Raw genomic sequence first — 25,824 nt, 5'->3', positions numbered from 1 at the left:
ACTCACAATGCTAGCAGATTTTGTATGGCCTCTGTTGCTTCACTCTCTGGCTCATCAAGGAACCTTACCTATGCACCTTTTCATGTTAGAGGGTCAATGGGAATGTCCTGGCAGTGGAGGAGGAAGACTGCTAAATGGATGTGAGTAAGTGAATGAGCAAATTGCACTAAGAGGCACTCATCATTAATAATGTTCAATACATTGCAACCGTCTCCATAGAAGAATGCTGCTGGCATTGATAAAAGGAACAACAGTATGTACACGAACAATCATCACAGCTCACAGCATTTTTGTGCCTACAAAGTTCTCTTTATAAACTCAGCATCATTTAATCATTGCAGCTTTTCTATGTGGTCCACAGAGGAGATTGTGCCAGTTAGTTCTGCATACAAAGAGACAGAAAGATGAAATAACTTTCCCACAACCTCATTGCCAAAGGGGAAGGGGGGCTTTGGGCTCCAAATCCCATACTTGTGAAAAAGAAAGTCATCTCAGATATATAGGAGCTGGTCTGGCTCTAATAGACAGCATTTTGCTTAAACTTAAATAATTTCACAGAACATCCCTAAGACAAGGTCCTATAGGGATCATGATGGATGGAGTCATCAAAACATATACATATACACAGTGAGGAATGTACATACATACACGGAAGTACTTGTGCATGACTGTATAAGCACACAAACTAAGCATTTCTGAACACAGTCAAAAACATCAAGACCTCACACATTTCCATCTCACGTGAAATTAGTGAAGGTTCTTTATCCAATACCATTTTAGCATTTTCCATATCTCTGCCCCACTTACAGATTGTAGTTATGGGATAGCCAATCACAAAGTTACTCCCACACCCTGAAAATCCTTCATCTCAATCTTGCTTGCTTAAGCAACTCCCCCGACCCCAAAAATAGCCAGAAATGAGTTCTTGCTGCAGCCTTTAGTTCCTATGCCAATGTTTGTCTGTGGTGTGCTTTCTTCCTCCCTGAAGTGGGTAAATGCCTCTTAGGACCCTGCAGGTATGTTCCTGTTGGTCCCCTCATAGCCACTTATTTTAAAGAAGTATCTTTTGAAATTTTCCTAAAAGAAAACAAACAAAAAGCAACATCAGGATCCCACTAGCGTCCTTGGAAAGATATAATGTTTGTTGACTTTCCCTGCAACCTACCTCAGGGTTTTCTAGACTAAAAGATCAGAGCTGAATTCAAGTCAAGATTATCATACCCTTGCCTACTTAGATGCTTTCAATGTAGACCAGCTTTTGGGAGCAACCTGGATCTTATGTAGTGGGGAGTCCCAGCTCATTTAGGACCAGTAGACTCCTGTCAGGACTTCAGATATGTTTTGGGGTTTTCTGGTGCATTAATAAAATGAATTGGGCTAGAGAGATGGCTCAGCAGTTAAGAGGTCCTAAGTTCAATTCCCAGTAACCACATGGTAGCTCATAACCATCTGTAATGGGTTCTGATACCCCCGCCACCGTCTTCTAATGTACATGAGGACAGAGCACTCATATATATTATGTGTATAACTAAATTGAATCCACGTGAGTCTGGCTCCATCAGGATACGGGTGTGATGGGACCAGGGCCCTTACTTAAGCACTTATGTAGACAGCCTTGTTCAAGACCAACGTTTGATGCCACAGAGTAAACTCAAATGTAATTTTTATTAAATCAATTCCTACTGTAAGAGCTTAACAACTCATAGGGGGATTGCTTATAATATATTTTAGAGCCATTTCTGCTTGGAAATTATGTCTACTGAGGAAATAGATTTGCCTTCTTCGTGTCAGTCAGTAGATCAAGGGTATAGACAGATATATTTCATGGGAACCCTTTATGATATTTACAACTGGCCAAAGATGATTAGTTGTCACAAGAGATGGTGATACTCTGGGTCTAGACACTTTTTATCAAAAGCCCTCAAGTGTTTGACACTAATTTAGGGCTAGCAGAGAGAAATTTCATTCAAGCATTCGTCTATAAGGAGGTTAGGAAGACCTCTAAAACCGCAGCCCAGCACCATGTGATTAAAAGCAATTGACAAGATGAGAGGCAGTCAAGACACCAATTTCCATGGTTGGCTTCAGAAAACCAAGCCACTTAACGTGAGAATCAGACCCAATCCCATGGAGCACATATATCATATGAAAAGCTTTTGTAGTCAAATGCAACTGACGAGACTAATGTATTCCTCCCCTCTTTGTCTCTCTCTCCCCTTTAGGTCCGAAAGCTGTGCAAGCGTATGGCAAAAAGTTTGAAGTAAAAACCGTTTCTGGAAAATTGCTCTTTTCTGCAGATGACAGTGAGGTGGTCGTGGGAGCTGAGAGATTGAGAGTCTTAGGTGAGAGATTTTAAACATGCAGTTGGCTGGACGCTACCACGGACATTTTGAAGGGAAAAATGACATGGTGCCATCCAATGAGTGGTTGTGATCTCCCTCATTACATATATTAAAATTCTAACCCTCTAGTATGACATTGCTTGGAAATGTATGCCTTTATCAGGAAATTCATCCCTGAAGTTGGTCAGAGCCTTTAACAGTAACATGAGGCCCCTTATAAAGAAATAAAGCAGCTTGTTATTTGACGGTTTGTCTTCTGTCCTCTCCTTCCCTTTCCTCTCTTCTGCTCTCATCTTCCTCCTCTCTTTCCCCTCTCTCTCTCTTCTTCTTTTGGCTTGCTTTTTATTATCTCTTCTTCCTCCCTCCTTTTCTCCCCCTCTTCCCATCCTCTCTTCATCTGTGTCCCTTGCTCTTCCCTCACATATAGAAATACAAGGAGAACTTGACAATCTGTGTCTACACAAGAGCCCTCCTCAGAAACCAACCATAATGACACATGATTTAAACTCCTAGCTTCCAAAACTGTGTGCAGGAGGAAGTGTGTTGCTTTAAGCCATACAGTATCAGGTGTATTGTTGTAAGGAGCTCAAACACAAACAAATGGGGTGTAGAAGAATAAATGAGGGCACTTGCCTATTTTCTTTTAAAGCAAGGAAGTTTGACCTGCATGGACTCTGATTCCCCGGTGAGCTTTTCTCACACCATGAAGTCATTTTTGTTCCTGTTTCAGCCATTACCTTTGGCTTTCAATGTGTGCTCATGTAAGGAAGTATTCACGTAGAACATACATTTCTTACAACCCAACAGGTTGCTTAATGGATGGATAGGTGAATTTTCTCAACCTGCTTGCAAATAAAAAATAATTCAGGAAGTCTTTTAAAACTTTACATTTATAGATCAAACCCTAATTAACTGAATTGGAAGCTGTAGTAGGTAGGTTTGAGAAGTCAATTTTCAAAGGACTTATAAGGCAGGAGTGGTGGCATCAGTGGTGGCATATCACTGCTACCAATAGTAGTAGCTCTAGCTTTCCTTCTTTTCTCCTTATGATTCACTGGAACATAGAGGTTCAAGGACTGGGATCTAAGGAAACCCACTATTACTGTATCCCACATCTTTCCTACACAGGGACCTCAAGAAGAAGGTGCCTGACCTCTCAGTGCCCCTTTACCTGTGGAACTACTATCATTGAAGTTCCTTCTTCCCAGCTGAATGGAAAGACTGGACCAAATGGCCTATATGGAGGGAGCGTGGGAAAGAAGACAGACCTAACAGACTTACTGAGGGTAGAATGAAAGCCACAAGACCAGAAGTCATTCTACCCTCAGTAAGTCTGTTAGGCCTTTCAATTTTTCTACTTTTCCATCCTCCCTCCCTCCATACATACATACATACATACTCATTTACAAACTCCCTATGAGATATCTTCTAGATTACCATCCCCAATTCTGATTTCTTCCCTGACTTTTTAGCTTTTCTTCTTTATATGGATACCCTGCCATCTTCTCAAATATACTAAGTTTTGTGCGTCTATTACAGAATAAATTACACACACACACACATGCACACATACACACACAGAGGCACCCACACACATATGCATACCAATACTATCCAACCTTAGTCAGTCTAGCCCAGTTTGGCCCATGTCGCTGTGACTTAAGAAGATGTAAGTGGTCATACTTAAGGGCTAAGTGGAGATCAGATCCAAGGACACAGGTGGTGAGGCAAGAGGCCAGTTCAAATCCTGCTCAGCGATTTATCTATAGAATGGTCCACCAGTCTTTTCTTTTGGGAGCTTCCTGTTCACATCTGTTAAGTGGGAACTACCCACAGAACAGGTTTTCAAGCAGTGCTTTTTCATTGGCCAAAAATCAAAACAAAGTTCTAAAATTATATAGCCCCAATACATATAATAGCTGAGAGACCAGATCTGCTTTAGAATTTGGATGAGGGTTGAAAGTGCTCAGATATTGGAGTCTTGCCTGAATGGTTTCATTATTTCCACGTCTGTGTCCTCTGTGACTCTAGGCTGTGCCAAGCTGACAATAAAAGAAAGCAAAAACAAGATTAAGACAGATCTTGATAACAAATGTGGTCCCAAGTTGAACTCAGTTCTTGAAAGGTTTGAAAGCTTATCTCTTTTTTTAAAGGCTTTCTAAATGCATTATCTTTTTTTTTTTTTTTTTTTTTTTTTTAAAGTCTGTAAGCTACTTGCTCTGGTCAGGTCCTACATATATGTAAATATAAACCTTGAACCTGAATTATTCTGCTTTTGCCTCCCACCGTAGGAGCTGAGATTGTGACAATGGAGGACCACATCTGGCTCCTTGCTTTCTCCATGTGATGTAGATGGCATCTTCTCACCCTTGTTCTGCAGGGTGCAGAATTGAGCTGGGAGTGTAGTAACACTGAGGGGGCCAGTTTTCCCCTCATACTGCTTTGTATACATGGTGCACCACTTTTACTCACACTTCTTTGCTGATTCCTCTTATTAATCCTACATTAAAATGAGGAAATTGAGGTTTGACACGATGTAGAAACTAGCCAGAGAAAATGTGAAGTTGTGATCAGGCCCACATTTGTCTTCTCACCAATGGGTGCTGATCTCAGTGGTCTCCACCACAAGTGAATATTCAAAGCATTTATTCCTTCTCACAAAATATGCTTCTGTTTATAGAAATGGCATTTCCACACTAATTGCATGTTGGAAAGGGGTTGAGGGGGGGCACAAAACTTGAGGCTTTGCTCTTATGGCTTTGTTCTTATTCAAGGGTACCATGTATTACCATCCCCAGAAGAGTTCCCGCGAGTGGAAATGGTGGTGTTTCATATGGTGATGATCTTGCATCCATGGATTTGGCTCACCCCAGTGCCTCATTCATACTTTTTGATTTATGTCACCATAGTAAAAGCTGACTTTGCAAAGAAAGCAAAATGATTCCCAGTAATGTCAAATATCCAGATGCACTGGCTTGATCTTACCATGCAGAGCTTTGTAACCTTGTCACTCATGAACTTCACAGTCCCATAGTTGCCCCCAAGCCAGGACATGGTGCTCATTTTCAGTTACTTCAACGCAGACACTTGTTTTTGCTGGTAGTGATATTTCATCTGAAGAGCAGTTGATAAGATCTGCCACTCTCCATCTTCTAGGAGTATTTTCTTGTTTCTGGAAAAATTATAAAGGACACACCAAAATGAATCCAAGTGCTGGTAACAGGGCTGGAGATTGGGAAATGACCAGCCCACGAATCTCACGTCAATCTCTCCAGCGAAAGGAGCCCAGCGTGCTAGAGAAATGAGCTACCTGTCAGCTGGGACTCTGCCATATGGTGTGGAATGAAATGTTTAGGCAATTTCATTTTCAGCTTAATGAGAAGTTTGTGAGACAGCACAAGCTCTTGGGAGCTTGGTTTTTTGGATGAGTAGTTCATAGGAGCATCAGCTATTACAGCTGGATTGGAATCTTTACTCATCCTCTTAGGGTCTGAGTGTCCCTGTTCAATGTGACTCTCTCACTAAGCTTTAGTTTCTGCCTGCCTAAAGCAAGAGGTGGAAGTAGCCAGACATAGCTGGTCCATAGTCATAAACCTGGCTCTTACTTAGGGAAGCCAGGCTTTCCTCCCCTGTGAGGCCTGGCTTTCAGCACTGCTGGGAGCACAGAACACATTGAGTGTAGACCATGTAGCATGCAAACAAGCAAGCACTGAGGATATAGGGACTTATTTTAGTGGTGGTAGCTTCTAGAAGCCTACTTGGGCTTCAGGAGACATATAAAGACCTGAACATGAGCATATCATACTTGTGAGTACATAATGAAAATTGACTATGAACTTACAGGAGTAGTCATGTGTCAGATAAGCTGGCACTAGGAGATTTTGTCAACACAATGAATCCAGAAGAGAACTGTGAGACTGGGGCCCAGGGTCTGCTTCTTCCCTTCCTTCCCAGGCAGGCAGGCACCCAGGCACTGATGAATACAGCTACTAGATTAGAAGGAATTAAACCTAGCCAGGACTGTGGGGCAATGGGGGAAGGAAGGACCACTGTCTCATATACAGCTTTTTCAGCGATTCAGCCTTTTTAGTGAAACAGTTCTTCCAGTGATATGGCACTCTTTATTGGAGAGAATAAGGGCTATATAAACCTTGGGGAAGTGGGTAGGGGTTTTTGCGTGAATGTACATCATTGGCTGATGCTGAGGTGATGGGAATGCTTCATTTGCATGGAGAGAAATCCCAGGTGCTAACTGGAGATGTCTTGGTCACCAGGCTATGTAAATACCTCAAGAATGGAAGAAGTGGGGGTCGCAAGACTACATGCACTGGGGCCTGCAGATACAGAAGAGAGAGAGAGTGTGATTCTTACTCCTGCAGGTCTCAAGATTGAGATTTTTGGGGTTTGGATATGTCTTCACCTCACTCTAGCTCCAGGCTGGTTCTCCCATGTGGCCCACAGAAAACATACTTTCATGGTTTGGGAAGTGCTGCACTGTCCGTTTTACTTGTGAGCATGTCCGCTAGTTTGCTCTCTGTTGCTGTGTTAAAACACTCTTACCAAAGCTATTTGTGGAGAAAAGGATTATTTGGCTTCTACTTCCAGAACACAATCCATCACTGAAGGAAGTTATTGCAGGAACTGAAGCAGAAACCATGGGGGACCACTGCTCCTGGCTAACTCTCTGTTAGATTTCTTATATACTCCACAACCTCCTGTCAAGGGATGATGCTACCCATAGTAATATGGGCCCTCGATCACCCATCACCATCCAAGATAGTCTTTCACAGACATTTGCAAGGGCTAGTCTGATCCAGATAATTCTTCAATTGACGTTCCCTTTTACTGGTTGACTCCAGGCTGTGTCAACTTGACAATTAAAAATTAAGAATCACAGGTAAAACAGAGCTTAATAGCAAATGTGTTCTGAAATTGAACTCTGGTCTTGGAGGGTTGACCTGACTGAATCCTTCCTATGGTGAGGCTTCTCCTCTCAGTCATTATGATGTTAGTACGCACAATGTGGTGTTTATGTGAGGAACATCAGCTATGGTCTCTTCGTTAGAGGCATGAACTGAAGTAGCTGTCTGCAGAGATCCAGGAGTAGAGCCCATTGGGTTGTTTTCAGAGGCCCTTCCCTAGTAGATGCTGATGCATTCAAAACACCAGCCTAATGTGGTTGCCTGAAGTCCCTTCCCCTTAACTCAGGTGATAACTTTCAGATCAGACAATCTTTAACTACTGAGACCCAGCAAAGGTACCATACAAACACAATTAATGAACGTTGAAAGAGGGCCTGCCAATTCTGTCCAAAGTGCTGGGGCTATCATTATTTCTCATGACAAAATGAATTTGGCCAAAAAGAGCCCACATACTTGTCCTCGTTCCTTACATATATGCAATTGGAGATGTGGAGATTAAAAAACCTGCCCAAGATTCCATAGAGAACAAATAACCAAGTGAGGATCTGTTGACTATCATCTGTGATCTAACTCCCAGGGGTCTTTAGCCTCCCCAATTTTTCAGCATCATAAAAGTAAAGAAAGTGAATCCAGTTTCTCAGCATTCCTCTCTATTTCTGCTCTAGGGACACTCAGTTCCTTGGCTGTCCCCCAACTTTCTGTTCTCTCACTTACTTGGTGACCTCTTCTTTCACTTGGTAAGCCAGTTGGATTCACTGTAGACATCTGTTGCCTTCTGTGATAAACAAACATCAGTTTACCTCTTCACACTTACATGTGAAACTCTACACCTGTAAAAGTCCTACATACTCTGACAAGATTTGTTTTATTTCACTTGCCGTCCACCCTGCTACAACTTGCTTGGCTTGGGTCTGGAGACCTGACTAGGCCTGTGAGGACTCTTGTGGAGATCTCTGTGTCTCATTGGCTGCATTTCTTGCAGTGAAATTGACATACACACACACACACACACACACACACACACACACACACACACTTGCTGAACTCCCTCCCGGTCCAGAGGCAGCAGCCATGGCCTTTCTCGTGAGGCTTCCATTCTTCTACTTTGCAAGGCCATGCTTTCATTCAGATACCAGGCCTGTTCCTCTCAGGAACGCAGGGTCTTCCTGGAATACAAGGTTCTGTCTTCATGGCTGGCTCAATAGATTTTAAGTTTGTGGTAATATCCACCCATTCAACTACCAAAGAAAGACAAAATAAATTTGCATTTCCATTTATTTTGCAAATGCATTTATCTTTCACTATAGAATGCATTTTTTAAACACTGGACAGGAATGATTTGTCCAGAAGAGCAAGAAAACAGACAATATAAAAGCCAGGGCACTTAATACACATCTTCATGGCAACACCAGGGAGAACATGGCTTTCATTTTTATTAATGAGCAATTTCCTCAAACAATGAATTGGACATCATAGCATTTACAAACAAAGCATAATTGTAAAGTGCTATTCTAATTGTCAATTAGGTCTATTTATACTCTAGTTTTTTAAACATGTCCTCTAGATGCCACTTGAATCTAATTATCTGAGTTACATTATTATCAATCGGAAAAACATTTTTAATTAAATCTAAAGCCATTTGAATTAGCATAAAAATTGTAGAAATTTAAATATGGTTTAATGTTTAACTTTTTTTTTGGGACTGTTCAGATGTTACTGTTAGCCACTTACATTTTGGTTTTGTTCTTTTTTTTTTTAAATGAAACTATTGCAACTTTATGAGTAGTTCTCAGTGAAAGCCCTGGCATGGTATTGGTACGGTTCATTCATTCAATGCATGTGCTCTCATCACATGCACGTGTGAGTGTGTGTGTGTGTGTGTGTGTGTGTGTGTGTGTGTGTGTGTGTGTAAGAGAGAATGTGTGTATGTCTGTCTTATGTTATATCCCCAACTCTTTGTTGCTGGTGTCATGGGGACAAAAACTCATATCATTGTCCCTATTCTAGGGAATTTTCAGGCTAGTCTAAAAGATGAACAAAGATGTAATTATCAACGAATGCAAAAGTGTAACCAGCTCCCTGTTGATAGGATTAGGTACCAGTCGACTCCAGCTGAAGGAATTGGAGAGGTATTATAAATCTTAAGGTTCTAAATAGAAACATTTGGAGCAGATTTTATGTATGTTAGTGGGGAAGGATGTAGGGAGAGAGTTTGCACGAATGAATGTCACGTAGGTTGCTCACTCACAACTCACTTCATTGTTTGTACTATAAGCCCAATTCAAAGTGAGAGCACTTTAGCTAGTGCTAAGGAGATGGCTTTGTGGGTAAGAGCCACTTGAGGACCTGAGATTGGATTCCCAGAACCAATGTAAAAAGATGGTCAGATCACTGCGGCTTGCTAGCTGCTTAGCTGAAAGGCCATGAGCTTCTGGATCTTTCAGAGACGCTGTCTCAAAGGATAAAGTAGAGGTCAATAAGTGAGAACACATGGTGTCTTTACCAGCTTGACAATGGCGTATACACAGCACCAGTGTGAGTAGACACACTGCACATATACACAGACATAGAGCGACAGAAATAGGCAGACAAGGAGACAGACTGATAGACAAACTGAAAGACTAGGGAAACTACTTTCTCCCCCGATTGAAAAACCCCCGGGGTAGTTGGCTACAGGCTACACTCAGATGTTCATAGGATGAAACCAAATCATAGAATGGCTATTTCTCTCTTTTTACTATCTGGGCGCTCTTTCCAGTCTTATATTCTGCATTGAGCTCTGACAGTGAGAAGACAGAGTGCATGCCTTCCTAACTAAAACCCTAATGTGAATGCAGTGAAGTCCCTACTCAACTCTCAGCCAATCCCCAAGACTAGGGTGATGAGATGTACAAGGAGAGGACAGGACTGCTATAGGCTAGGGTTAGAGGCCTGCCAATGAAATGGACAACACGGCTCTCCGAGGGAAATTGTGTCTTGTCATCAAGAGAAAGAATGGGTGCTAGGCAGAGAAAAACAGCAAATGTTTGTTACGATAATTAAGAGCCCAGTTAAAGCAAGTTGTCACCACTGTGCAGTGGCAGAATGGCTCAAATATCCCCTTATCAGAGAAATCTCGGACCACTTTAGAAAAATATTACAAATGTCTACAGTGCTGAGCTACTGCCTGACTTAAAATGATATGTTATTAGAATAAACATTAAGTATGGCCTATAGATGCCCTAGCGCCACAGTGGCAGAATTAACAGGTTAAGAGAGGCAATGCCTTGTGTAGGGCCTCCAGTATTTACTGTTTTGCTACTACATGAAAATGTCCCTGTTTCCATGTGTGTAGCTTTGTGCTGTTTTATTCCTCTTTAGGCCAGTTCTATATAGACACTGTATATATTGGTTTGTTCATTTGTTTCCTGTCCCTCTGCACTAGCATGGGAACTTGATGTCAGTTGAGAGAGCTGTTAATCAGAGTCTAGAATAGCCCCCTGGCACCCAGTTAGTGTTCAGTAGCTGTTCCATGAGTGGACCACAGGAACCGCAGTTACTGTAGCATTGACATGGACAGGAGGGAAAGCATATCCCCAGGTTAGATGACAGTAGTGGCAACAACTTCCTGAGGGTTTGTAAAGGCTAAACTGGAAAGAAAGAAAGGACACATGGAAAAGAACAGAAAATTATCACTAACCAAACATTCTGGGGGACAGGAGATTGGGGGGGGCATTGCAAATGCATCTGGTGCTGTGAGCCCTCTGAGTGACACCGCTTCAGTGTCATCAACAGAAGTTTAGAGATCACAGATGGATAATGGTCCAGCTTCATACATCCTGGGGCTTTGTGTTTGAACTCTGCCTTGGAGAAGCCCACTGTCCAGAGGGAAGGGCCTGGCACAAAGCCTGACAGAGATGCCAGCTGAGCAGAGGGTCAGAGGAAAGTCTACATGGCTTGAACAGATGGACAAGGAGGAGTTGGCCTGGAAGCAGGTTCCTAGCAGTGACCTAGAGATGCTCTTCAAATTTGGCCTTCCCAGGCAGTCCTCAGCTACCTGCACATTTCTCTGAAAGAGCCTGCAAGGATAGATTTCTAAGGCCTCAACTGTCCTCATGTCCCCCTGGGGTCTATTCTATCATTTTGGATTTTCTTTTTTCTCTTCTTTTCTTTTTTCTTTTTGACTATTATTTATTATATTTTATTTACATTACATCTTGATTGTAATCCCCTCACTCTTACCTTCCTGTTTCCACCCTCCCTCTCTCTTCTGCCCTATTCCCCACCCCTAGACCTCTGACCAGTGGAGTCCTCGTCCCCCACCATCTGACCATAGCCTATCAGGTCTCATCTGGATAGCCTGCATCCTCTTCCTTTTCTTAATCAAGTCTGCCTTCCTCCATGGCAGCATGGAGGGACTCATAGGTGTCAGCATAAACCATACATCTTCTGCTATACTACCAACCATGTGCCGTGGACCACATTCTTCCTATATCGCTCAGTGTGGACTGCCTCTCCTTTTACAACCCATCTCTCTCTGCTCCTACTTTGTCTCCATTTCTTCTCTTTCTAAAGCAATATATCAGTGAAAGACAAGGAAGAATTAGAGCAGTGGGTCTCAGCCTTCCTAGTGTGGTAACCCTTTAATTCATGTTGTGGTGACCCTTCAACCATAACATTATTTTCCTTGCTACTTCATACCTGTCATTTTGCTACTGTTATGAATCTTAATGCAAATATTTTTGGAGACACGGGTTTGCCAAAGGAGTCACGACCCACAGGTTGGGAATAATTACATCAGAGCCATGGAGAATTTTGCTGAAGAATTCACTCTGGTTTCTCACATAAGCTTCAAGAAACTAAGCAATTCAGACATTTGATCTTTGGGACATGAGAGACTACCAACCCAAGAGTGGTATTCAGATAACAAACCAAAGGAGCCCAAAACTCTCTAGAAACTTCCTCCTGTTCCCTGTTCTCATTAGAAGAAATGTTCTGCTGGGGAATGAGGTATTTTAACAGAATTGCTGCTTGTCTGGTGCTTCAGAGGTACCACATTCCAAAGTTAGTTTATTATTTACAGAGATGCAGGAATAATGTATGGGATCATAAAAACACATCTCCCATAAATAATGCAACGGGAAAGGCAAACACGGAAGAGTTTCAGATGAACAGCCCCGACCTAATAAACCAGAAGTAGTTAATGAGAAAAACTACAATTCAACAATAGAGAAATAATAATGGGGTTTCATTACAAATGCTGTCAGGAGACAAACTCTGAGAAGAAATTATTATAAAGAGCTAGTCTAGAAGTCTAGGCTACAGCCCTGCTCATTTGGTGAGAACAGATGCCTCAGTGCTCAGGCCTCCTGTGTGCAGGGCCTTAGCTGTTCCTCCCCCCAAAGCTTGAGTTAATTCCGGATGCATGAGGAAAAAGAGTTTGCTGAGCCCTTCATAATTTTCCCTTCAGCAACAGAGAGATGTGATTTAATAGGAGCGTGATTGATTCATAGTTGCGTGTAAATGTCCCCAGCTGTCCCAGCAGCATTATTGCCTTAGCAGACCTTCCCAAGAGCTCAGTCATTGTCTCCTCTGTGGTGCCTGGAGCAGGGTGAGGACATCCATCTGACTTCTAGTTTGATGAAGTTCACTGCTGGCTGCACAGCACTTACTGAGGGTGGAGGATATATGGGGTTTGAATTCCTTTTTGTCTGATTTGTTGTTTTGACGTGACAAGATTTGAATTCTCTATGAAACAAGAGTCAGTTTGCTTTCAAGCATCTGTTGTGTGGCTTTACGGTCTATGCTGTCTCCTTGATGGTTAAGCATTTGAGTATATTCAAATGAGGAGGGAAGCTTCTGCCAGGCTGTCCTCCAGGTCAGAAAGCATCCCATACAGCTCAGGCTTCCTGTTTCCTTCCCCAACAGTTATACCATCTGTTGTGGAGGATGCTTATCACCAAGGGTCACCTGTGTACCATTTGTTCATCCTCCCTTTCATGCAGAAGCCAAAGGGATGTGAGGGTTCTATACAGACACTAGAAACTTAATGAGATGAAGGTATGAGTGGAGAAGTCTCAGAGCACTCCTCACACCTGATCGCCAACTCCTCTCCCACCCAGTTCCCTCCCTCCGTCTACTTCAGGTGTCTAATTTATTTTCTGCTCTGAGCGACATTCAGTATCTTCCCTTGGGCCCTCACTGGCTTCTTTGAGTCTGTGGATTGTAACATGGCTTATGGCTAATAACCACTTATAATGAGTATATATTATGCATGTCTTTCTGGGTCTGGGTTATCTCACTCAGGATGACTATTTCTAGTTCCATCCATTTGCCTGCAAATTTCAAGGGTTCCTTGTTTTTTAATAGTTGAGTAGTATTCCATTGTGTAAATGTACCACAGTTTTTTAATCCATTCTTCAGTTGAGGGACATCTAGGTTGTCTCCAGTTTCTGGCTATTACAAATAAAACTTCTATGAACATAATTGAACGAGTATCCTTGTTCTATGGTGGAGCATCTTTTGGGTGTGTGCCCAGGAGTGGTGTAGCTGGATCTTAAGGTATAACTATCCCTAATTTCCTGAGAAACCTCCATATTGATTTTCACAGTGGTTGTATATGTTTTTCCTCCTACCTGCAATGGCAGAGTATTTCCCCTTGCTCCACATCCTTGACAGCATGTGCTGTCACTTGAGTTTTTTATCTTAGCCATTCTGGTGGATTTAAGATAAAATATTGGAGTCATTTTGATTTGCATTTCCCTAACGAAAAAGGATGTTGAACATTTCTTTAAATGTATCTTGACCATCAGAGATTCCTCTGTTGAGAATTCTCATTTTAACTCTGTATTCCATTTTTAATAGGGTTATTTAGTTTGTTGGTGTCTAATTTCTTGAGTTCTTTATATATTTGTTTATATATCTGTCAGATGTAGGATTGGTGAAGATCTTTTCCCATTCTGTAGGCTGCTACTTTGTCCTATTGGTAGTGCCCTTTGCCTTGCATAAGCTTTTCAGTTCCATGAGGCCCCATTTATTAATTGTTGATCTTACTGCCTATGCTGTTGGTGTTTTGCTCAGAAAGTTATTTCCTGTACCAATGAGTTCAAGGATTTCCCCCATGTTCTCTTCTATTAGATTTAATGTATCCAGTTTTATGTTAATGTATTTAATCCACTTGGACTTGAATTTTGTGCAGGGTGGTAGAGTTTTGTGCAGGGTGGTACATTTGAATGGATTCACATTTTTCAACATGTAGACATCTAGTTAGGCCAGCACTATTAGTTGAAGATGTTTCCTTTTTCCGTTGTATAGTTTTCGCTTCTTGGTCAAAAATCAAGTGTGGGTTTGTTTCTGGGTCTTCAACTCAATTCCTTTGATCAACCAGTCTGTTTTTATATCAGTACCATGTGGTTTCTGTTACTATTGCTCTCTACTAAAGCTTGAAGTCAGGGATGGAGATACCTTCTCTTTTCTTTTATTGATCTTTTATTGTATTGCTTTAACTATTGTGGGTTTTTATTTTTCCATATGAAGTTGAGAATTGTTCTTTCAAGGTCTGTAAAGATTGTGTTGGCATTTTGATAGAGATTGCATTGAATGTGTAGACACCTGTTGGTAAGATGGGCATTTTTTACTATGTTAATCCTACTGATCCATGCACATGGGAGATCTCTCTACCTTCTGATATCTTCTTTAATTTGTTTCTTCAAAGATTTGAAGTCCATTTCTTACCCCAATGGTCCATCCTCAGATAAGCTGCTAAGTCTCTGAAAGCATCAGTCTCCATTTATAACATACAGATAAGAGCACTTACATAATGTACATAAAGACCTTAGCACAGCACACAGTCCAGCTTATATCTGAAATATTAATGGTACTTGTTAGCTGTCTCTCTGCAAATTGCTACCCCATACCATTTTAACAGCTGTCACTATCAGGATTTAGATGTAAAATGTCGGCCACAGACTTGTGTTTTGGGGTCCCCATCAGCTTGGTCTGTTTTGAGAAGTTATGGAACCTTTAGGAGCTGGGATATAGCTAGGAAAGGCAGGTCACTGAGGACAGGCCTTTAAGCTGATCTCTTAGCCTAGGTTCTAACTCTTTCTTGACATCCTTGTCTACCTTTTCTGATGCAGCAGCCATGAGCTGTCCTGTGGCCATGCATGCCTTCCCTGTCATTATGGACTGGATATCTTCAAAGTAAGAGCCAGAAAAGAGCCTTCTTCCTTTAAGTTGCTTTTGTCAGGCGATTGGTCATGGCAGTAAGAGAAGTGTAACTGGCATGATCCTCAAACTAATTTCAGTTGCAGAAACAGAAGGACAAAAAGTAAAGCTTTTCTTTAAATGATCTTTAAATGGCATAGGTGTGCAAAGCTCATACTCAGCCAGATTGTGAGTAGCACTAAAATGTTTTTTTTGTTTTGTTTTGTTTTGTTTTTTTAGAACTTACACAAAAGTATAAAATGGAGGGCTATAGATATGGTTGAATGGTTCAGAGTACACACTGTTATTGTAGAGGACCCAAGTTCAGTTCTGTGCACCCACATCACGTGGCTCACAGCTGCCTTTAACACTAGCTCTAGTGTATCCAACACCCTCTTCTGGCCTCCAAGGGCACATATATTCATGTGAATGTACCCAGTTATACACACATATACACATAATTAAATATAAAATAAAAATTTAAAAATATGTATAAGATGGAAATTGGTCCCTGTCTGTGCAGTGGCAATTAAGTGATAAGTTCTGGAGTTGGGCAAGAGGCCAAATCTGGAGCACTAATAGAAAGCTTCCCAGATGAGAACTGAGGCAGTGTATAAGGAGTGGGAACAGGAGTTGTCTGATCAGAAGCCACTGAGTGAGTGACAGCTCCTCAGCAACAGGATCAGCAGACACTAAGCTCAGTGCCCTTTATAACCACAGGAGCACCTGGGTTCCTCTTAGGGGACAAGATGTCATTATCAGTATCTAGCAAACAAGAATTGCTAACTTTCCCCCAAATCTGAGCTAGGGAGATGCCTTGGAGATGTGCTGAGCCTCCTGGGGATGTTCCTTCTTGGCTGTGTTCTGTGCAGCTGTGACTGGAATGCTAATGAGCATTCCTGGTATTGGTTTGATTCTGTAAGTCAAAGAAAAATGGCAGTTATAGTTAGACTCAGGATTTACTGATGATGCAATAACACGCACCTGCAGGCTTGAAGCTTAAGAAGTGAATAACTAGGAAACCTCTTGTCATTACTTAATTCGTTCTCCATTCAAAATTTAGTCTCATTCAACACATGTTAATTGATGACTTAATTTTGGCCAACTGCTATGCTGGCCAAAGACGCACCCTAGATCCCTGCCTTTCTGGAACACACAGCAAAGCCTGAAGGACAGATGTTTCATACCTTGAATCCAAGAAGTATGTGTGTGTATATGTGTGTGTGTGTGTGTGTGTGTGTGTGTTATCACAATAGCAACCTGCAACACACCTTGGAAACTTAAAGGTAGGAGACCAATTTCATTCTGCAAATAAACAAAATCTTCCTGGAGACAATGGCAATTCTGCTAAAACTGGAGAGAAGACTTGGAGTTAGTTAGTCCAATGGTTGGACTATTATACACTAATGATAGTGAACTAACCATTATAGCCTTATTACACAGATATAACAAAATCCAGCTAAATATAAACCTTTAAGAAAAGGTTTACTAATCCCACAGGGAGCAAGGTGCCTAAATGGAACTCACAAGTCATAATTTGTAATAGCAAGCAAGATAAAATGCTTACTCAATACTGGGGGCTGTGAAATCTCTTCCTGTGAGTCACCTCAGCTCTAACAACTCTTATGACCATTATATATGAGGAAACTGACAGATCGACCTAGTCCCTAATAGCCCTCAAGGTTAAATGGCAAGTAAAGTCACAGAAGTGAGATGAAAATTTAAGCAATCATATTCTAGAATATTCACTTCTGTAACAATTTTATTGAGCTGTAATTTCACGTACCATACAATTTGCCCATTTAAGCTGCAGAAGTCAGTGTTTTGTTTTGTTTTTAGTAAAAAAAAAAAAAAAAATAGAGGGAGGAATAAAACATAGTTGGAAATTCCACCCTTACAACAAAGACAAATTAGCAGAATAGAAGAATAGCAAATATATTCATTATACAAATACATAACAGGGGAGCTTTTAGGAATGAATGTCCTTAATGGGAAACTGTGCAGTTGTGTGCTCAGATTTGATAATGAGTGGACAGCCATGCAGAATGGCTGGACAAAATGAGGTCTTAGTGGGGCATAAGGGTATGTGTGTGTGTTCATGCGCATGCACATGTGCTGTGGGTGCTGTGGGTGCACATGCATATAAGTGTGCCTATGTATAAGGGGGCCAGAGTTAGGCACCATCCTCCTCAGGACTAGATGCTCGACCATTCCAGCTTGCTTGCTTGCTTGCTTGCTTGGTGGTTTTATTTATTTATTTGTCTGTCTGTTGATTTGTTTTACATGAGTAGCAGGAATTAGCATTCAGTTTCTCATGCTCATATGGCAAACACATTACGGACTGAGCCACCTCCTCAACCACAAAAGGCCTGCTTATTCAGATTCTTTTGGGTCTCTGTGTGTCTTCATTCTTTCCCTCTGGGTAGAGAATGTAACACTTGTCACATGAGAGGACAGAGAGAGAATGATCATCCTAGGTTTTGTGACTAATTTACAGGAAGAAGGCTGAGAAAAGGTCAAAATGATGTCCCTGCTTCTGCTATCAGTTTATTTATTTATTTTCCCATTTATTTAATCTCTTTATAGCCTGATCCCAGTCCCACCCTCATGCCCCTCTTCTTCTCAGAGAACAGGAGGTCCCCAAGGGTACCAACTTACCCTGGTACATCAAGACACAGCAGAACTAAGCACATCCTCACCCACTGAGGCCAGACAAGGCAGTCTAGCTAGGAGAAAGGGACACAAAGGCAGGCAACAGAGTCAGAGACAGCTCCTACTCTCATTGTTAGGGGACACACATGATGAACAAGCCACACATCTGCTATATATGTGTAGGGGTCTAGGTCTAGCCCATGCATGCTTTTTGGTTGGTGATTCAGTCTTTGTGATCCCACATGGGCCCAGGTTAGTTGATTCTGTAGGTCTTCTTGTAGTATCCTTGACCCCTCTGGCTCCCTCAATCAATTCTTCCACTCTTCCACAGAACTCCCAGAGATAAGCCTATTGTCTGGCTGTGGGTCTCTGCATCTGTCTCCATTAGCTGCTTGATGAAGCCTCTCAGAAGGCAGTTAGGCTAGGTTCCTCTCTGCAATCATAGCAGAGTATCATTAATTGTGTCAGGTTTGCCTCTCTCCCATGGGGTGGGTCTCAAGTTGGGCCAGTCATTGGTTTGCTGTTTCCTTAATTTCTGCTCCATCTCTATGCCTACATTTCTTATAAGTGAGACAAATTTTGGGTCAAAGGATTATGGGTAGGTTGATGACCCATTTCTCCACTAGAAGTTCTGCCTGGCTACAAGAGGTGGCTACTTCAGGCTCCATATCCCCTACTGCTAGGAATCTCATCTGGGGTCACCCCCATAGACTCCCCAGTCTCAGAGATGCCCCGCTACCAATTTTCATTCTCTCTTCCAGTCCTCCCCCAACCCCCATTCCTGCTCTCTTCACACCTGATCACTACCCCTGTTACCCTCCTGTCCTCTCGCCTACCCAGTTTCCTCTCATCTATTTCAGATGTCTTATTTCCCCTTCTGAATGAGATTTAAGCATCCTCCCTTGAGCCCTCCTTGGCTTCTTTGGGTATGTAGATTGTAACATGATTATCTTGTTGATATTATGGCTAATATCCACTTATAAGTGAGTACATACCATTTGTGTCTTTCTGGGTCTGGGTTACCTCATTCAGCATGATCTTTTCCAGTTCCATCCATTTGCCTGCAAATTTCATGATGTCTTTGTTTTAATAGCTGAGCAATACTTCATTGTGCAGATGTATCACATTTTCTTTATCTATTCTTTGGCTCAGGATCATCTATATTGTTTCCAGTTTGTAGCTATTATGAATAAATCTGCTATGAATATAGTTAAGCTGTCTTTTCAAATGTCATAGTGCTATATTTTGGGATGACATGCCTTTTGAGCCCAGAAACCATGTACACAAGTATTGTGTATTTTTGTATGTATTTGGGATAAGTGCATTCATTGACTATATGAAATATATATATATTATATATTTTAGATACATGTATTTACTATAGTTGAGTATGTATGTGTGCTTATATACATATGAGTCTATTAGAAAATGTCAGTATCATAGTGGATGTTTTTTGTGTGATAAACTGATTTCATGTTTGAAAAAATGGGAGGGCTGGAGCGATGGCTAAGTCAGTTAAGGCTAGGCTCACAACCAACCAAAGAAACAAATTAAAAAAAAAAAAAAACAGTGGTTAGATATTGAAGACTTTCAAGTTGGAAATGTCAAGAACAAATGGGTGTTTTGTGGAACTCTGAGTAAGATCATGCAGTGATGGGTGGGACAGATGTGCTCATCAAGAAAACAAACCCAAACTTAACATCTGCCTCAGTGGTTGAATTTTTTATAGACATTCCTTAAAATGTGATACAGCCTGCTCTCTAGGGCTTGTAGAATTCAGGTTGTCATTTTAAAATTTCAGCTAAAAGAAGCATGCTTAACATCTGGGAAAGGCAGAAATACCAGTTGGAAAAGAGCTTGCACATGGCCAGTGAGTGCTGTGTGCAAGCCATTGTCTTCTCGGCAGATTGTTTGATGTGAACTGATGGGAGGCCAGAGTGCATTTAAAAGACTTGTGTCATGAGCTTGTAGATGAGATTACAGTTAACCAAGCAAAGGGGGATGCCAGTATGAAATCACTATGTAGAGTGCCTCTGAGCTATGTAGGAAGGTAATATGCTTTTCTTCTTTGACTATTAAGTGTGTCTCATCTCCCAGTAAAATGACTTTCCCTTTTGACTTCCTATCTCTCTAGCTGACTGGTTATTGGAGAACATTCAAGCTCTAGTGGTTCAGTCATATATTCAGTAAGGGTGTCCTTGCATGAGAGCCTGAGCAAGTTCCTCTAGCCTGATATTCCCCAACTCCCAACCAGCTCCTGCTAAGACTCCAAAAGCATACCTCTCCTTGTATAATGCAACCAAAGTTTTCTGATGGGGTAAAGAAAGGAACCAATGTGTTAGCTTTAAAAGGCATTTTCTACCTGGCATTGGGAACCTAGATGGACACAGAAGATCTGAGAGATGGATCAAAGAGACTTGTGTGCAAACTGCTCTGGGAATAAGAGGCATGGAAAATGTCAGAAAGGGCTTCTCTGCAAAGTGGAGATTCATGTTTGCTCCTAAAAGATGTCCCTGGGTAGAGTTAGATGGAGCCAGAAGCATCTGCTTCCAAAAAGAAATGACACCAGAAAACAGTTACTCTTGTGATAAGAGCCCAGAATTGAAGAATAGCTTCAAAATGCAGTCCTCAACTGGGCCAGTGGTAGTGGGTTATCATCCAAGTGAAAATGTAGTCCTGTCACTTGAAAAATCAAGGAATAGAAAATGAGCCATAGGATGAGAATGAGGAATGTTTTCCTGCATGCTACAACTTGCCTGCAGCGGAATCTGTACTTTCCTTTTTTTTTTTTTTTTTTTTTTTTGAGACAGGGATTTTTCTGTGTAGCTTTAGCTGTCTCTGTAGACCAGGCTGGCCTTGAATTTACAGAGATCCACCTGCTTCTGCCTTGAAGCCCTGGGATTAAAAGCATGTACCATCACACTCTGACAGAACCTGTACTTTCAATTGGTGACAGAGGCCTAGAGATTGAAACAGCAGGTCACTATCTCCATTCTAATGAAGAGAGTCGCTTAATTTTCTTTAGAAGTAAGTGAGAGGAATGATGTAAATCTGAGCCCTTCAAAGCCCCCTGACCTACCGATTTCTGCCCAGGGATCCCTGGACTCCACTCTCCCCAAGTGAGAATGCACCCCCATCCTTATGTAAGTGCTTAGAGTTGCCTATATGCACTATCACTATTACAAGCCAGAGGTGCCATGAAGATATTATAAGAACAAACCATGACTCCAAAGTCTGGCCTATGCCAATATTATTTCATGTTTAATGTCTTAGACCAGATGGCATTCAATTCTGATGTGAGAAAGCTTGCTGAAGATGGGGTGGGGAAAGATGAGGGTATGCCAACACCTTAATACCAAACAATGGTTCTCCACAGAAGTATAAGGGGTAAGCATGTGACACTTTTCTCCAAAAGAGGTAGACTTCACAGAACCTAGAGACATTTTTGATTACTACAATTCAGCTTGGAGAGTGCCACTAGCAACTATGAGGTAAAGGACAACTCCAATAACAAAAAAGTTCACAGATTTCCAGGACTTTTCTGTTAATTGAGCTATAGAAGCCCTAGGAAAGAGGGAAGGTAACAGGCTATTGATGAAATATTACCATAACTGGGTTGGATATCCCTAGCCCTGTGCCCTCCATCCCCTTAGATACTCATTTGTCCTCTGATCACCTTGATTGCAAATGAGATTCTTGGCACTCTCCAGTTTCTACTACCAAACCATGTATACACAGATGAATAATTAAAACTAACCACTAGTAAGTATGGCCTGACTTTGTCTTTTTCCAGGACTCATTTTCACAGTACTAGCAGAAGGAAATACCTGCAGAGGAGGGTTCTTTAGAGTATAGAAGCAAAGGACTTAAGAATTGCACCTTGACTATCTGCTAATACCTTAAACTACTTTTGTCTACGATGCAAAGAAGGTAGAAGCCTTGGCAAGACAGGGCTACTTCTAGCTGGTAAGAAATGGGAAGGTCACAACAGGGATGTCCCCTGAAAGTCTTCACTTACCAGGAGGTTGGGATAGATACGGTGACCTCCTATTGGGACTCTAGGTGAGAGAAGTATGGGAGAATAGGGAAATAGAAGAATGCAGAGGGTCCTAGAAACCTACAAGAAGAACATCATGGCGGGTGGATTTGGACCCAGGGGTGACTGCTCAAGCTACTGCACCAATTAAGGACAATATAAGCAGTAAATATTGAACCCCTACTCAGATCTAGCCAAGGGACAAGACATTATCCATAGTTGTGTGCAAAGCGGGAACTGACTCTGACATGAACTCTGGTGCCCCATATTTGACCACTTTCCCCTCGTGGGGAGGCCTGGTAGCACTCAGAGAAAGAATAGGAAGGCTACCAAGACGAAACTTGATAGGCTGTGACCATATGGTGAGGGAGGAGGTCCCCTTCTGTCACAAACCTAGGGGATGAGAATAGGGTAAAAGAGGGAGGGAGGGAGAAACGGGAGGAGACAAGCAAGGGGATAAAAATTTAGATGTAATATGAATAAATTAATTTTAAAAAAAGAAATGGGAGGGTCCACTCCATCTGAACACAGCATAGATGATTCCTGCTTCAGAATTCAGTATCGCTTATTCAGTCATCATTTACATAATAGTATAGTTGCAATAGACTTTAATGGGGATTTACAACAAAACAGACATCTGCTTAGCACCTAATACACATTTGCTCTTGCTTTAAACATATAACATTCACTCTATAACATAAAGCTTATTTCTGCTACATCTCTCGGGTCTTTCCATGAAACTGAGAATTGTTTGTGCAGGTAAAGATATCTGCTTGCCCTGAGGTAAATGGTAAGCTAGGCCTGTCGTCCGAGGACCTTTATAGTTGCAAGAAGAGGAGATGTAGTTTAGTGTGATGCACCTCTCTAGAATACGGAGAGACCCGACATGATAAAAAGAAAATAAGATGAAATCATAACATAAAATGGTGGAAGCCATGTCATGTGTTCAGTGTAAGAAATAAGCCTAGGCTTCCCATGGTAGCACAGATGTAAGCTCACAGCTTCATCTGTTTGAGATGCTGAGTTGTGCTGAAATTGGTGCCATTTCCTCTTCTCCTCCTAAGGCTGATTTGGCCCAATCCTGAAATGAGTCCTCAAGTTATGATCAATTGCCCTGTAGGAGAGTGATTTCAGTGGGGTCCCTGGGTCTCTAAAAGTCCTTTGCACTGATGGATTAGGGGGACTGTCAACTCCATCTGTTTAGTGAGCTTCTCTTTGAGCCATTCCCATTTGTCATAAAAATCATAGAGGATTTTTTTTTTTTTTTGCATTGCCTGAGTAACAGGGTTCAGAAAAAATGAGCCCATACTGATCGATGTGTAGGTATCCAGTGTCCCAAGAACTGGGCCTTGGGATGGAATTTTTAGAGAACTTTTTTTAAAAGATACACAGAAAACTGAACAGATCCAGGTGGAAGTTTTGCTTTTCCTCTTTAATTAATCATGCTTAGCTTAGTCTTCTGATTTTTAAGAAACCTGCATACGAAAGCCACACATTCTAACAATTAAGAGTCTGTAAGGGATCTAGGAGAATTCTCTGGGTGGTGCCATCTGTCACTACTAGTTATATTTTGCCTACTGTTTTCTTCTTGTTTGATAAACTGAGCCATAGGTTGTACAGTAGCTGACACTGACACTGGAAGCGCAGGAGCTAAGCCCAGGTCAAGGAGAAGGGTTAGAGTTACATGTATGTTTTGAAAGTGGTCAATGTTAAACTATATTAGCCACTTCATGGGCTTTTTAAAATCCAGAAAATAAGCTAAGAGATAAGGGCTCTAGTAACTCACTACTATATATCAAGGCTGTATAACTCCTTAATAAAGTCTAGAAACAAAACTTGGACCATGGGAAGACTGTGGATAACCAATCACTTACAAAGATAAGGTAGCAAGAGGGCAGAATAACGTGGGTCACTTACCAAAATATGGAATCCGAAGTACATTGCTCTGTTGATAACTCCTCAGAGACTGAATATGCCTTATGCTGCAAAGAAGTTTTAATATGCTGTCAATCAGAACATGGGTTGGGATTTGGTTTTAAAACAAGAACTAGAAGAGAAATAAATGGAATTGGACCTCCTTGATTATGGAAAGATTTGTCACAATGGAGCACATGGCATCATTGTGCTGAGTTTATCGTCTCTCTTCTGTTCACCAAAATCACAAAAGCTGTGAAATCTTAAAAAAATCTTAAAGTTGTCTAACCAGTGAGTAGGCTGCCTGTAGATATCACATCTGCCTCAGTGCGGAGGAGGAAGATTAGTGCGCCCCTGTGAATCACAAGAGAAGCTTCAAGGGCATGCCCTACAAGAGTAGCCTGCTGTCCTCAGTCAGGTTTTAATATAGATGGCATGATGTTCACACCCACTAGAAGGGGAATTCTAACTTGGTAATGTTTTCCGGGTCTTACAAATGTGATGAGAACACGAGTTCTGAATCTGTTAAGTGGTCACCATGGAAACGAAGTAAGACATTTCCTGTAAAGGTCAGTTCCCTGTGTACTCAACCAATACAACTATCCCATCATTATGAGAATGAACCCACCCTAAGCTTCACTTCTCTCACTTCTGTGTTGTTAAAGTGACTCAGGCAATGCCAGGCAAATGAGCAAGCATATGTATACTGCAATCATTGTTCTCATTCGGATCTTGTATGTTTCCTGTAAGTTGAGTGCTAACTGAAAATCTGAGACCCTCATGCAAAGTAACATATAAATAAATTCTAACTGCCCAATTGCATATTAACATGCATAGACTTGAGCAATAAAAGCCAGAGGAATGACATTCAAAATGATTTCTGGTAAAGAAACTGGGGCATTGTTTCCCTGTCCACTGAGTCAAATAATGGGGGAAAACTAGGCCAAAGTTGAGATCATAAGGGAGCAAACAGTTGCTGATGCCGTTTGGTGTACAGTAAAGGGACAGTAAATTGGAAGAGAGCAGAAGGGTGCTGAAGAGTGAGGTCAGGCTTTGAAAAAAAAAGTCTCAAAAGATTGTGCTGCCTTCTACGGACAGTCATAGAAAGAATGTTCTCCTGAAAACCATGAGTCACATGAAAGTATGTGTCATAAGATAGAAACGAGCTCACTGACTAATAGAGGTATATACATATACATATATATATATTCATTATATGCGTATATTTTTTTTTCATTCTTCCAATTCTAAGACTTGGTAAAGCAGAATATCTTAGAGTTTACAGAAAGTAATGATCCAAGCCAGAGGTTCTTTTTCTGGGAGAGAGTCAGATTCACAGTACATAGGTAGTTAGGTTTACAGAGCAGGAGATCTGATTCAACTTCTCCAGTCCACTGCTGCAGTAGAACAGCCATGAGCACCATGCAAAATCACACTAGTACAGCTGTGTTCTAATGAGACTTACCCCAGATGAACATACTTGCCCTAGGAGGTGTAATGTGTCAACCCCTGGTGCAGCCAATGTTTCGCTATTGAAATATCAATGACTGTATCATATGAGATTTGTGACAGCATAGAGTTACTGAACCCCAATCTTCAGCATATTCGATGGTGCCTAGTACACAGCAGGTGGCTTCATGTTCATTGGATAGAGATTCCTGGACACTCACAGCAGCTTATGTTTCTCTTCCTCTAGACAGGGGCAGGTAATACAGTCTCTATGCCTTCTCTGTGTCAGCCACTCTCAGGCATCAGGCTGTATTGTCTCGTTAGT

At 41.5% G+C, this 25,824-nt stretch overlaps 1 protein-coding gene across 2 annotated transcripts in view; it reads left to right on the top strand.

Annotated features, from left to right (window-relative positions):
* Positions 1–25,824, top strand: part of Sgcd (sarcoglycan delta) — a 365,504-nt gene that overhangs the window by 235,379 nt on the left and 104,301 nt on the right. For both annotated transcript variants that reach the window (XM_051167942.1, XM_051167943.1), the window contains exon 5: positions 2,223–2,342. In XM_051167942.1, the coding sequence (XP_051023899.1) occupies positions 2,223–2,342 (120 nt within the window). The remainder of the gene's footprint in view (positions 1–2,222; positions 2,343–25,824) is intronic.

The sequence above is a fragment of the Acomys russatus genome, chromosome 25 (assembly GCF_903995435.1).
Source record: "Acomys russatus chromosome 25, mAcoRus1.1, whole genome shotgun sequence".
Classification (NCBI taxonomy): Eukaryota; Metazoa; Chordata; class Mammalia; order Rodentia; family Muridae; genus Acomys; species Acomys russatus.
Note: the sequence above shows the minus strand (reverse complement) of the source record. Positions and strands in the feature narration are given on the sequence as shown.